Here is a 14776-nt window from a genome sequence, read left to right as displayed (position 1 = left end):
GTTGACACCATCCAAACAAAAATATTTTAAACATCAGTGATAAAATTACCAACTAACATGCTGTCCTTTCCAGTCAGTCTGTGACATCAGTGGATGAGAACAGTAAGAGGCAGAGCTCTGAAAGTACTTCTTTTGCAAAGAAATAATAAAAGGGCCCTTGTCCTAACCGCCCTACCCTGTCAAACGATCCCTTAGGCACTTACTCTTGGAATAATTTGCAAGTGAGACTAATAAAACTGAAAAAGTTGAGCAAACGTAAAGACTAGAAAGGAATTACCTTTTTGTGCGTAATTTTGTATTAGTATTAGTACCACTACGTCCTCTTCCTGCGCTTCCTGTAACAAAAAGTAGCAGTCATTAACAATTAACTCATTGACAGTGCTGTTTGATGAGTTTAGTCTTATTGCAACTTCAAATAATCATTCAAACCCAGAAGCTCAAAGGTGCAGTACAGTGTGATTATTACAAAAGAGCTGGGCACACAGTAATAATTTCATTTAATTAAATCATGTCTAACAGATATAACTATGTTTGTGTCCAGCCTGGACCTCCAAAGGAGATTTCTAATTTGACCAATCACACATCAGGTTGTACAGTAGGATCAGTGTGATTGGCTTATTTCTGAGTACTGCCACACTGTATAATATACAGTCTAAAGCTGTGGCTAGTGCAACCTGATTAGCAGGCTTTGTAAGCTGATCCGTGTTTACAATCTGTACAAACATTTGGATTGCTCAAGCTGTCTGGCAATTGCAAATTAGTTTTGGATTAGCTCCTTATGAATTTTCAGTGAATCTGCTTTGCGGAACCATTATTTGCTGTTTATTTTTTACATTCTGTCTGTTCATTTCATAAGCATTGTGACCACACAGCCCAGCTTATAAAGCTAAACATACAGTATCTAGATGTTTCTTCCTGCTTGCTTCCATACACACAATCACACAATGTTATTCAGTATATCTGACTACTTCAAATTAGTGTAGAAATCCTATGAAAGAAACAGATTTGCTAAAGAAAGGTTTAAGTGTTTGTTAATAAGTCTCCAGATAAGTTTATGGATTTGCATGTGTTGAATAATGTGTTGAATGTGTGATTTATTGCATTAAACATTGGAAAATCTGAAAATGAAGTCAAATAAAGGAACATGGGGGAACAAATAGGGAATGTAAAAGCATCAAGAAGTACTTTTATGGCAAAATTCTAAAGCTCATGCAAAGTGTTCTGATAGATGTAAAAAAGGTTTATTTCTGGTGTCAGTATCTCTTTAAGAAATTTGTGATTAGCATAACCCTCAAAAACATGACGTTTAATAGAAATGGTCTGCGCTTACTGAAGCAGTCTTGATGCCTAAAGGTGGCCACACACGTGGCGATTTTAGATCGTACAATAAGCCACTAACCGTTCAGGGCTGAAACAGCAGATAAGGAGGTAGAAACAATAGGATTTCTACCTCCTTCTGCCGATTCAGCCCCGAAGACAGATTTTGCTCAGGCACCTTCTATGGCGCCCGATCAAAATCTTTAAACCGGCCCAATCGGCGAGTCGTTCGATATCAGCAGCATCCTGCGATATCCTACGAGGTTTCGTACGATATTATTGGTGCGTGTATGGCCAGCTTAAGTGTGCCACCCTGGACCAACCCCTGGGAACAGAAAAAATGACAAAACGGTAATGCTACAAGAAAAAGGACAAAGAATTGAAAACCAAACTAAACTGTAGAGCTCCAGTTGCTTGAAATAAGGTGCCCCTTTTGCACATTTATTAAAACGGCCCTATTAGGGTTACCACCTGTCCAATTATGAACCAGACAGTCCGGATTTTGGTAGGACCTGTCGGGTCAAAACTACCTCCCTGTTTTTCCCAATTTGGACAACTGGGCAGGATTCTCTAAGAATGATGCAGCAATTGGCCAATCGGTGATCACTGTGTCATAGCCCTATCCCTGCCACAGCATGGCCTGCCTCCCTGCCTGGACTTCCAGGGCAACCCTAGGCCCTATTCATTAAACTAATGCTGGAGGGGGTACATACTGCCTTTACGCTGCAGACTGCCCCTACTCTAAAGAGCAAAGCTTATGAGTTCTTACCTATATGGATAATAAGCCATAAAGATTTTATAATTTTGACCCTATGCTTAGCGTGTCAGTGCTACTCTAGAGCTTTAGTCATCCCAATCTGCCCAGCCATATTTCCATGACAGTGTGGTTTGTTTTGACTTATATTATTAATATTAATATATTAATAACAGTGACTATTTGTCAATTCCTGCCATTCTGTAAGTGATTCTTCTAAATGTCACTAGTGATTCCTCAACCTTTAGCTTTCTTCCTGTATATTGGATAAAGCTGTATTAATTAGCTATAAATAAGACTAAGATTCCGATTTAAAAAAAGGCCTTAATGATTACTTCATAATGACAGGAATTGAGTTTAGTATCCACAGCAAATGGGACTGTAAAGCTCACTCCTCTCTTCATTGCCTGTGTGGATTATTCATGCTTTGCCCAAAGGAACCAAACTATAAAATAAACAGCATTTCTGACCTTGGTAAATTACATATGTACCATGTGTTTCCCAATGATAACTTTCTAATGATCACTATGATGGACCAATTAAAAACACTGTCCTACACTTTAGCATTTCCTATATGGATCACAGATTTAAAAAAAAAAAAAAAAAAAACTAACTAATTAGATAGCAATCATGGAACAGAAGTAGAAAAAACTAAGCCTGGCCCCCTGTTCTCCTGCTGATCTGACTGACTACTCCAAGAAAATAAAAATGTAACTATAGTCGATGCTCCTCAGCCTGCATCCTCCAAATCCCACAATTCCCTGCACATGTAATGTCAATAAGGAAAGGAACATCCCAGTGCAATGCATTTTGGGTTATATAGTTCCTGTATGCTGTCTGTAAGCTATGGAGAAGTTAAGATTTGTGACATCAGTGTTTTAGTCCCTCCTCCCCTTCCAGGATTTTAAATAATGCAGATAGAGAAGAACTGTTTTGCAGCTGGATTTGAATCATACTTTTTGAAGGAACAGATTACAGTGTTAGGTATATTAGGGGTTTCTGTGTTGTGTGGGGCTCTCCAACAAATTTTGGTTCAGAAGCTGGAGTTCCGCTATAAATGACAATAACTCAAAAGCCTTTGTTGTCTATCAGGTAAAAGCACTGGTGCTTTCAACAATTGCCATTTAAACTGAATGGGGGTGATTTTCAACATTTCTCCCCTGCTCACAGAGCTACAAAACCTTTGGGCAACAAACAATTCACAGTCTCCCTGTGCGCCATTGCCCTTATAATTATTAACAGTTTCTGGCACTAGATAAAGCATGCAGTGAAAACAGTACAGTGAATTGCAATTAGGCATTGCTGCAACTCACTTGCTGTTCAGCTAATTTTATTTAGCCACAGACTAGTGATGAAGTTCAAACTTTTGGGGATTACCCTCCCTGCAACAAAGGGAGAAGGTTATCGCCCACAAAACATTGAGCTTGATCACATTTGGTCAAGAGACTTAAAGGAAAACTATACCCCAGAATGAATACTTAACCAACAGTTTATATTATGTTAAGTGACCTATTAGAATCTCACCAAACTGGAATATGTATATCAGTAAAATCCTTTCCCTTGAGCCGCCATTTAGTGATGGGCTGGGTGCTCCCTCAGAGATCACGTGACAGGAAATAATGCAGCTCTAACTGTAACAGGAAGTGGTGTGGGAGCAAAAGGCGGAACTCTGTCCATTCATTGGCTGATGGGGCCTAGCATGTACTGTATGTGTGCCTTGGCTTGTTTGTGTACACTGTGAATCCTATGATCCCAGGAGGTGGCCCTTAATTTTCTATTTAGCAGTGCCCAATAGCAAATACTACCAAAAAGTATATTTTTTTTACAAATGGTTTATTTAGATGGAGCAGGGTTTTACATATGAGCTTGTTTATGCAATATATTTTTTATAGAGACCTACAATGTTTGGGGGTATAGTTTTCCTTTAACACCTATAAAAGGCACTTTATATGTTTATTGCTAATGTTAAATCAAGAATACAATGTATTATCCTAAAATAAATTGATATTATCAGTCATAAATCAAGGACCAATATTTCTTTATTTTATTTACTCTAGTTATTTTCCTGAAATATTAAAGCTGGGGGTTAGTACAGGGGTTATTCCCCCGGCATTATCTAGTAGAACAATGTTAAAGTTAAGTACTCCTGTAAAGAATCAATGAATAAACAAGGAGGCATTATGTGATCCCTCTCATATCTAGGTGTGTTTTTCCGAATCGTATTTGCTTAAACCAGGTGACCCACTGAAATACAATGATATTATGTTTATGGGTGAAGCCTGTTTTAAAAATAAATGCTACCCGTGGGTGATTCATGCTGCTAGAAGTTTAAAAACAAAAAGTATAACATTTTCCTCACCCATTTATTTATACAGGTTATATTAAGGATTCTTATGGTCAGCAGAGGAATAATATCCACATAGCAGTGATCTCTCCTTGTAGAAGAGGTTATATGGTTCTGTCCTGAGTGGAAATATTTTTAGTGAAAGTAGTTATGGATACTATATGTCAGGGTATTCTGTAGCCATTAAATAAAGTGCCTGCTTACCACTATCACATTAGTATCTGTTATCAAAACATAAAAGGGAGTAACCCACTGAAAATGTTTCAACACTGTGCTTAAGAGCCGAAACCATTAGTCAAATGGCAATTTTACATTTAAATCCAACAAGTGCTGCATTAGTTTCTACTCCATATTTCAGCACATTAAGGGATGCTAATCTCATGTATACTTTAGTTACATTAACTGTCCACAAATTTCAATCAACCAATTACTCATCTTTTACTATATGGAAGTACTGGGAAAGCAAACAGTGCAAACAAATCTTATTTCTGAGCAGGGATGTTCTATTGAATGTCAGTCAGCAAAGACTTGGGGGTCCACAGGGTCAGACTGGGTCGGCAGAACACACTCCACACCCCTTCCTCTCGGTCACAGGCACAAGTACAAAGTAACAGGTAAAGCCTGTGGGGGATTGTTTGAGACTGGCCTGGAGGTGGGTTTCAGGAATTCGCAACTAAGGAAAAGTCTTGGTCATTTAGTCGGTGTCCAAACCCCCCTCTCTAATAGTCATCGCTCAGTGGCAGCAGTAAACTAAAGACCCCATATGCCATGGGGCAGGGCAGGTATAACAAGGACTGCAGAAAAAATTATTAACACAATAATATATATATCTATGCCTGTTATTTATATGGATGGTACATTATAGGAGCAAAAATGATTGTGACAACAGAACAATGCTTCTCTGCAAATGCACAGGCAGACTGATAGCAATATAGGCAGCTAGCTAAGAGGTGGCATACTGATTGCCATTGCTGCAGCAGGCTTGAAACTTCAAGACAACAATAACCTGCAACCAATAGTCATGAACAGATGGGGTTGTTCTTTGCCATCCTAAGGGAGGTCCAAGACACTGGAAGGCAGAACCCAGCCTGAAGGACATATAAAATATAGAGGTAAAAAGACTAAATCTTCTGTATTAGTGGATCAATGGACATTTCAAACACAAAATAACATAGAAGATACCCATCCAATATGGGGGACCCAAATTCGCTGCCTTGAACCTTTAGTTTGGGTAGTGGACAAACAGAAGGCCGGTCAGCAGGCACTTACAAAAAGGAAAGCCTGCTTTGAGTGCCTGTGCTCACTACAGGGGACAAGAACAACTTGTAGACAGCAAAAAAAAAGGTTAAAATTGTGTGGTAATCTGTGTGAAGCAATATGGCAGCTATGTGATGTGAAGGAATATTTCTGCAGACAATGAACTGAGCCCCATACTTTACTGAGTGAACTGATGATCTTATCTCCAGGCTATATTTACACATATATACTCACCATTTAATGTTCAATCTCCCTTTATCACTGGTTAATAATTCTTCCAAATACTGGAAGATTCTGCTTGTTCACAAAATTCTCGCCCTGCCCAGTGCTCCACTCCCTAGATTTTTTATAAGCTCAAATAAGCAAAGATTATTTGATCAGTGTGAAGAAAACAGTGACCTGACAGCCCTGCTCAGAAAGCTTCTTGCTACCTTGCTACACCCAAGCTGTTTCTTTAAGGGGTCAAAGCATGTTTAGTTCAGCAAGCATGTGAGAACCTGGATTATGCTGACACACAGGGGACCAAACTGTAGTAACTGGCACACACTCCTTTAGCCACTATAAAAACATGTCCTTTATTGAATAGGTCTAAAACACATTTGTCCTGATGCATTTCGTATTTAAAAAATACGTATTTTTTAATGCTGGTTACTACAGTTTTGTCTTACGTTACACCCTCAGCTAGGGGTTGGGGGCACTACACCTGGGCCACTATATCTCTCCAGTGAGTACATTTCTTCCCTTGATTTTGCCACAATTGATTGAAGTATTGGATTGGAGGCGGAGGGTCCGGGGTTTTCCCACCCGGACCAACTGTGTTATTGGGTGAGCTACAGTTTTGAAGTCTATGAGAGTGTTCTTCATGTGATGAGCCCAGGATTTATAGTCCCAGGCTACAATTAATTCACTGTCAGCACTCTTAAAAACTCCTCTTGAACTGTGCCACTCTTTGTTTTCCTTTATGTATAGACACACAGGGGACCCCAACATTTAGCCTTGTTCCTTAAACAGCTCCCACAAATAGATCAGTAATGCTACATAGCTGGCAGTAAACTTGTGTTCTTACTATTTGCAGTCTGCAACTGATAATGATCTCTAGCTGTTGTGGGTCACTGACCCTGGCAACCAAAAACAGTGTGACTGTGAAGGTTCCAATTTACAGGTATTCTTTGAGCTTTATTCTCTGGCAACCAGATAGCAGTCGACATTGCCAGTCTGAGAGTTGCAAAACAAAAATGTGCTGATTGAAAAAAATGATAATAGTCTTATAAAACTACTATCTATATCAGTTTTACTTTTAAGTTGATCTACCCCTTTTACAAATCTGATTTGGATGACAGCTTACACAGACTGTACTTATATTTGCGTACCATAAAATCTTTGTGTGCGACCTCTATGCACCACTAAGGGCTCTGGTACACGGGGAGATTAGTCGCCCGCGGCAAAACTCCCTGCTCGCGGGCGACTAATCTCCCCGAGTTGCCTTCCCCCTGCCATGGGCGTCCGCAGAAAATTTTCCAAGGGGGGGCAAGTAAGCTAGCATCATCCTGCAACAGATAAATATATATATATTTTTTTTTTTTTTTGCAGGATGATACTAGGGGAGGCTAAATATGGCCCATACACAGACTGACCTACAGCTAATGTGACACTTAGTGGATTCGCTGCTGACGTAAAAAGTTAACCTCCCAACTACCTCTTGCCGTTCCCACTGACTTCCAGGGATACTGTACAAAAGTGCGGGTGGGGGTGCTTTTTTTTTTACCCTAAAATGTTTAGTATTAGTAGTAAAAGTATTCATACGCGCACTTCTGTTAGGGGATCTGCAAACATTTGTGTTTGTGATCAGTTAGCTTAAAGGGGTAGTTCGCATTCGAATTCACTTTTATTTTTAATGGTTTTTCAGTTATTTAGCTTTTTGTTCAGCAGCTCTCCATTTGGTATTTCAGCAGCTATCTGGTTGCTAGGGTCTTATTTACCCTAGCAACCAGGTAGTGATTTAAACAAGAGATGGGAATATGAATAGTTAAGGGGCCTACTTGGAAAAATAAGTAATACAAAATTATAATAATAATAAAATTGTAGCCTCACAGAGCAATATTTTTTGGCCCCCATTTGAAATCTGTATAGAGGCAGAAGAGAAAGGCAAATTATTCAAAAAAATTAATTAGGAAGACCAATTGCAAAGTTGCTAGGAATAGGCCATTTTATAACATACTAAAGGTTAACTTAAAAGTGAACCACCCCTTTAGATGTGTTTATGTTAGTTTTATAGCAAGAAAGGCAGTGGGTACTGACTCCCCATTATATACAGTGAGACGCAGTCTGTATTTACAAACCCAGCACATTATATACAGTGAGAAGCAGTGGGTACAGATGGCAGATATTCAGGCCCTGGCACTATAACACTGGCACTGATACACAACATTGGCCCCACTGTAACTTACTATAAATGAACAAAACAATGACAAAAAAAAAAAAATAGTAAGTGCAAAAAACAACAACACATATATAAACACACAATGAGCTTTTTCAGAGGGAAAGAGTTAACTTACCCTCCATGTGTTAGGGTAGGGGATAGATTATATATTATTATAGATGTCAGGTCAGGCAAAAAACAATTTAATGTCAGCTAGTGATTCTTTAGAACTGTATAGTACCTGGGTATAGTGCCTGGGTATAGTGCCTGGGTATAGTGCCTGGGTATAGTGCCTGTGTATAGTGCCTGGGTATAGTGCCTGGGTATAGTGCCTGGGTATAGTGCCTGGGTATAGTGCCTGGGTATAGTGCCTGGGTATAGTGCCTGTGTATAGTGCCTGGGTATAGTGCCTGGGTATAGTGCCTGGGTATAGTGCCTGGGTATAGTGCCTGTGTATAGTACCTGTGTATAGTACCTGGGTATAGTGCCTGGGTATAGTGCCTGTGTATAGTGCCTGGGTATAGTGCCTGTGTATAGTGCCTGGGTATAGTGCCTGTGTATAGTGCCTGGGTATAGTGCCTGAGTATAGTGCCTGGGTATAGTACCTGGGTATAGTGCCTGGGTATAGTGCCTGGGTATAGTACCTGTGGGATGAAAACTGCAGCAAAAGTTGAGAGTTGGTTCTTAGGTAAAGTTACAGGGGCAGATTCTTCTTTTCAGTCTTTATTTCTGTTTCCAGTTTGCAAAATCTCCCGATCCCTGTGTGCATGTGTGCTCTGATTGGTCAATTTTACTGTCTGTCAAGGAAGCTGTGCTCTGATTGGAGAATCCACAAGAAGAAAGATCCAATCGGAGCACAGCAAAAACGGGCTCGAGGGGACTGCAGAAACGGAGTAAGGTTTTTGTTTTTTTTGCTACTTTTCCAGGGGGGGGCAAGTGCCCCCTCTTGCCCCCTTCTGTGGACGCCCATGCCCCCTGCCATCCCACCGGCGAACATGTAAGTCGCCGGCGGGATGGCAGACGCGGCGGCGCAATTTCGCGCAAATCGCCGAAAAAGACTTGCGAGGCTTTTTCGGCGATTTCCCGAAATCGCCCCGCCGCGACTAATCTCCCCGTGTACCAGAGCCCTAAATCAGAGACTAGCAATGAAAGGGAAGGCATTTTCATGACATTTTGTGCTAATTTTCTATGCTGGAATCTAATGCTTTAACTCAAGCAGTACAGACAACTACAGCTTTATTGCTCCCAGGATACAAGCCAGTAATGAAATTTTGATACTGTGCTTTTATTATCCTTTCTTTGATTATTCCCCAAGGCTACTATGATACAGACAAAAATAGATGTGACTTTTTGCTGCACATAGATTGTTGTTTTAAATGGAGAGGGAGAGTTACCTGTAACAAATAACATATAATACTCTTCACCAGTGATCCCCAACCAGTGGCTCGTGAGAAACATGTAGTTCCCCAACCCCTTGGCTGTTGCTCTCAGTGGCCTCAAAGCAGGTGCTCATTTTTGAATTCCTGGCTTGGAGGCAAGTGTTGCAAAAAATCCAGTGTAAAGCCTTCTACAGGCTTTCAGTCAAAATAGGGGCTACCAAATAGCCAAGTATAGCTCTTATTTGCACCCCCAGAAACATTTTTCATACTTGTGTTGCTCCTCAACACTTTTTCCATTTGAATGTGGCTCATGGGTATAAAAGGTTGGGGATCCCTGCTCTTCAGTATCAAAATCAAGCATTATTTTTTGATAAATTACACTACTGAAAATATTTATTGCAGGAGAAAAGTGAGAAAAGTAGCATTAGACAATGCACTGAAAAAGCTACCCATACATACACATTTTTTGGCTGCTTGAACCACCTTGCGCCTCTTTTGATACACCTCACGACATGTCTGAAAATTCTATCTGTATCATATTCAAGTGTTGGTGAATCAGCACATGCACAAGCAAAGAGGAAGCAGAGCTTACCTTTGCTGCCCTAGACAATCTTGGAACTATGGCCGAATGTTATGTGCTATAGAAAAATATGAGCAAAAGTTAGACCTGCAAGGTGGGGCTTGAAAGCAGTGGAAGCACTGCATTGAGATGCCAGAGCCCAAACACTAAACCAAACACAAGGGCAAACTTTTTCTGCTTCAAAAGTCACATAGACTAGGTCAGTATACAGATATATTCCGATAAAATGCAGGTCTGGAGGATTGCCAATGACACCATCAATATGTCCAATGTCCTTGAATATATTTGTTTGGCTATAGGTAGGGATCGCTTCTTCAATTAGTCTAAATTAAGGGTTCGAGTTTTAATACCTGTTTCTAATTGGCACTGTTATTACCTACATACTGACTGACTGCATACTGACTGGCAGAAGGAATGAGTGAGTTGAGTACAGGTGCTGGCGTGTTTCATATAATTTGACCACTTTCTAATTAATCTAGAACACTATAAAAGCTAAATTAAATAATAGATAAATAAAAGTTAGATATTGGAGCTCTCTAGAAGAACATTAAATCATCATGATCATAAGGCCTCAATGATTCTCTGTAGGCAGATGGTGGAGTACTCACCTGTGTGTTGAGAACTTGGTGTTGGGTGTTTTATAATCACTGTTTCCTCAGTAAGCTTTTCAATAATTCCTTTATTAAGGCACACATCTACATGTCTGTTAAATGCTGCAAGATCTGCTGTGTCTTGTCTTATGTTACAGACTGGACAAATAAAAGATTGTTCTTCACAGGGGGCAGCTGAACTTGGATGGGCCACTTCTGTATCGCTGAGGTTCACTTTACATTCTATTAGATTTTCTGCATAGATAGGCTCAGAAGCCATCTTGTACTCATTCTTTATACTTGTGGCAATAATTGAGTGATGGCTTTGGTCCATGTTTACGTTCATTTCAACATCTTCAACTGTTGTGGTTTCAGTATTATTAATACCAGAGTCATCAAATGCATCCAAAGGCCTTGTATGTCCTATTTGCTTCTTCGCACAAACATCAGCATTGTGTATGCCTTCACACTGGATTTCCATATCACCAACTTCATTCCTCATCATAACAGCACCTTCTTTATATGGACTTTCAAGCTCACTAGATATAGGTGATCGACTTAAACATTTGTCAATGTGCTTATTAAAGGATGCAAGATCCCAGTCGCTTTCTTTCAGAAAACATATTGGGCAAGTAAATTCTGGTTTTTGGCTCACATTTTCTAAGTCTAATGTTTCTGTTTTTCCTTCTGAGTCTGATATTGTTGCATCCTCACTTTTAACAAATCCACTACAAACTGCATGCTTTTCTTGTACCATATGTTCCCTGGCTGCTCGCTTCTGATTGAAAAAACTCTGTCTCTGAGGACCTGTGGCCAGTGCAGATGGATTTGCTTTATCAGACTGTCCCAATGAAGAAGAGCTTCCAGGCTTGCTTACATGCAGAAAACCAGTAATACTCTTCTGGTGATGTTTTTTCTCTTCTTCAGTTAAGAAACCTGACACTCGAACACCTAAAATCATGGATAAAAACAACATGAAAGCTAGCATGTCTGGCAATGAACTACGGTCAATTTCATCAAAAGCTTATTAACCTGCAGGTTCTTAGACTGTAGAAGGAAACAAAAGCATCTCTAGAAAACCCACACAAACACTTAGTTAACATGTGAATTCTATACAGACGGGCAGGATCAGAACCTACCGTAGCACCTTTGTGCTGCAAGTTAACCAGGCTAGCCACTGTGCAACCTGATTTTTACCAATACCTATTTACCAATAAATAGGTACTTATATAACTAAGCCCAGTGCTCCTCTGGAAACTTTTTTCTTTTTCAATGCATGATATGTGGAAGAGTGAGAACAAGAATCACATTTCATGTTCAATATGTATACTACTGTCATGGCTACCAGCCTTACATAACAACTTAGTAAACTTAGTATTCTAGTAAAGGACACACAACTTGTAGTCTATACAACTACAAGCACCCCCTAACACTTGGGACGTCCAACCTGTAGTCAACAACAGCTGGAAGTTCACCAGTTGGACATCCCTGATTTAAATTAGCTTAGATATTTTTTTTCTCAGCTTTGTTATCCAGATTTCCTTTATTTCTTAAATCTTATTTCTTATCAGAAAACTAAACTATTCTGGAACTCGGGATCCCAGGGGGTATATGTTTCCTCATACATGCATTAAAAATCATACATATGATGTTGTATACTAAAGTTTTGCCCTAGATAACAATTACCCATTAGCCTTAGCCGTAATGGCTCTGGCGATGCCAAATCAATTTCTGCTTTAAGAATTTCTTTAGCAACAGCAAAGATCTCCTCTTCTGTGGAAACTGTGGATCCAACCGTCAGGGCTCTGGTTCGTACCTCAAATTTAACATTTTTCAGTTTTATTGTCACAGTTTTACCCTATAAAAAATTGAGAGGTAAGTTACCGTACAGTTCTGTCATGGTTTCTATGAATGACTTTTAGCTGGCTAATAGGTTTCACTATAGCATAAGGATAGCTTAAAACATATTTCTAATTGCAGTATGCAGGGTCAGTGATGCAAGTGCTCACAAAATGATTGTCAGGCCACAGTAGCCTGATAAAAATATCTGTACTCTGTCACAAAGGGGTGTTTTAAAAGTGAATCGCCGGTGGAAAGGCATCCGCGATGCTTCCTCTTCCAAAGTTGCGCAAAGTTGCCTGCAGGAGAAAACTGGAAGAACAAAGTGACGCGTTTGCCTTTCCACCAACAATTTACTTTGTTGCCGGCAAGATTAGTCGCACGCGGTAGCAGAGATTTATCACAGGCAACTATTCTCTCTGTGGGGCATTAGACTTTGACTGCTGGGGTCAGTGACCCCCATTTCAAAGCTGGAAAGAGGCAGAAGAAGGCAAATAATTCAACAGTATAAAAAAGAAAAGTTAGCAAAACCAGGACATTCTGTAACATACTGAAATCTAACTTAAAGGTTAAAATCCTGTATGCTATTATCCGGAGATGAACTACTCCTTTAATTTGAGCTTAGTAGCTGTAACTTTCCCAAAAAAAAAAAAAAAAAAAATCAGTATTTGATTAGACAGCAGTTCCAGAGATTGAAAGAAGGAAATAGCTGTGGGCAAGAAAAAAAAACAGGAAATGGGAAGAAAATTTTTAGCACAAGCGTGTTCCTGGATCTGAATCTGGAAACACAACAATTCCACCCCTGTCAATAGAAAAATCTCAGTGGGAAACTCAGGCTTGCTTGCACTTTATAAACCAAGGCTCTTAGATAAATAGACTGAATGAGAGTAGGACGGCAGGGATCCAGGAGACCAAGCTTAGGCAAAAGCACAAGGGGCTACTAGAATTAAAACTTTAAAACTCTATAAACTTTATAATTTCAACAAAAAATCCAAATATTGGACGGGGATTTTGCTAATATAGGTATGGCATCAGTTATCTAGAAATCCGTTATCCAGAATGCTCTGAATTACAGGAAGGCCATGCAATTTTTAAAAATAATTTCTATTTTCTCTGTAATAATAAAACAGTACCTTGTACTTAACTACAATATAATTAATCCTCATTGGAGGCAAAACAATCTTATTGGATTTAATTAATGTTCAAATGCTTTTTTAGTAAACTTAAAGGAACAGTAACATCAAATAATTAAAGTGTTTTAAAGTAATTAAAATATAATGTACTGTTGCTCTGCAAAAAAATGGTGTTTTTGCTACAGAAAAGCTACTATATAAAGAAGCTGCTGTGTAGCCATGGGGGCAGCCATTTAAGCTGGAAAAAAGGAGAAAAGGCACAGGTTACATAGCAGATAACTAGTAGATAAACTCCAAATAATGGGCGTTTGTCTGTTATCTGCTAAGTAACCTGTGCCTTTTCTCCTTTGAATGGCTGCCCCCGGGGCTACACAGCAGCTTACTTATATAAACTATAGTAGTCTTTCTGAGGCAAACACACCAGTTGTAGCAATGCAGGGCAACAGTACATTATATTGTAATTACTCTTATACACTTTCATTTTTTGGTGTTACTGTTCCTTTAAGGTATGCAGTTCCAAATTACAGAAGGACCCCTTACACAGAAAACCCCAGGTCCCAAGCATTCTGAATAACAGGCCCCATACCTGTATGTTCAGCAATATCTGAAAATAATCAAATTTTTTTTAAAAAATGATAAATGCTATGAAACAGAATCATCACAGGCAGAAGCTTGTTCTTGGACTGCTAACACCAAAAAATGTAAATCATGCCAAAATTCCCAAAATTGGGAAAATTGGGATGATTTAGGCAATGCCTTTTACCCACCATGATCATTTATGCCAGAAAAAAAGAAATTAACCAAAAGTACGTTTTTAACATTATTATTGCTAACCATGCCAGCATGTTACCCTTGTTACTCAGAGTGGAAAAAATGGTTATTCAGAAAACACTGTAATAAAGTACTACCTTTGTCTAGTAATCTATAGCATTAAATGTGACATTTATCTGCTTATATTTTTATTGTAACTACACTTGATTACTAAAAGCTAATCATACATACCTTGAGCCCTTCCTTCTGTAGGTCCTGGGCGAGATCTCTGCAAAGCTCCTGGCACAGGCCATACTGCTCCTCAGAAGAACTAATTTCACTAAAGGTTCTGCAAAACACAATTTAGTCACAATGCAGCCTACAGCACTAAACATACGAATATGCTTTAGGTTC

The 14776-nt window shown here is 39.3% G+C and overlaps 1 protein-coding gene across 1 annotated transcript in view; it reads right to left on the bottom strand.

Annotated features, from left to right (window-relative positions):
- polk (polymerase (DNA directed) kappa) overlaps positions 1-14776 on the bottom strand; it is a 59100-nt gene that overhangs the window by 1964 nt on the left and 42360 nt on the right. The window contains exons 11-14 of the mRNA XM_012967421.3: positions 14615-14711; positions 12327-12498; positions 10659-11591; positions 278-335 (exon numbers count right to left, since the gene is read on the bottom strand). Of these exons, the coding sequence (XP_012822875.2) occupies positions 278-335; positions 10659-11591; positions 12327-12498; positions 14615-14711 (1260 nt within the window). The remainder of the gene's footprint in view (positions 1-277; positions 336-10658; positions 11592-12326; positions 12499-14614; positions 14712-14776) is intronic.

This window comes from Xenopus tropicalis, chromosome 1, assembly GCF_000004195.4.
Source record: "Xenopus tropicalis strain Nigerian chromosome 1, UCB_Xtro_10.0, whole genome shotgun sequence".
Classification (NCBI taxonomy): Eukaryota; Metazoa; Chordata; class Amphibia; order Anura; family Pipidae; genus Xenopus; species Xenopus tropicalis.
Note: the sequence above shows the minus strand (reverse complement) of the source record. Positions and strands in the feature narration are given on the sequence as shown.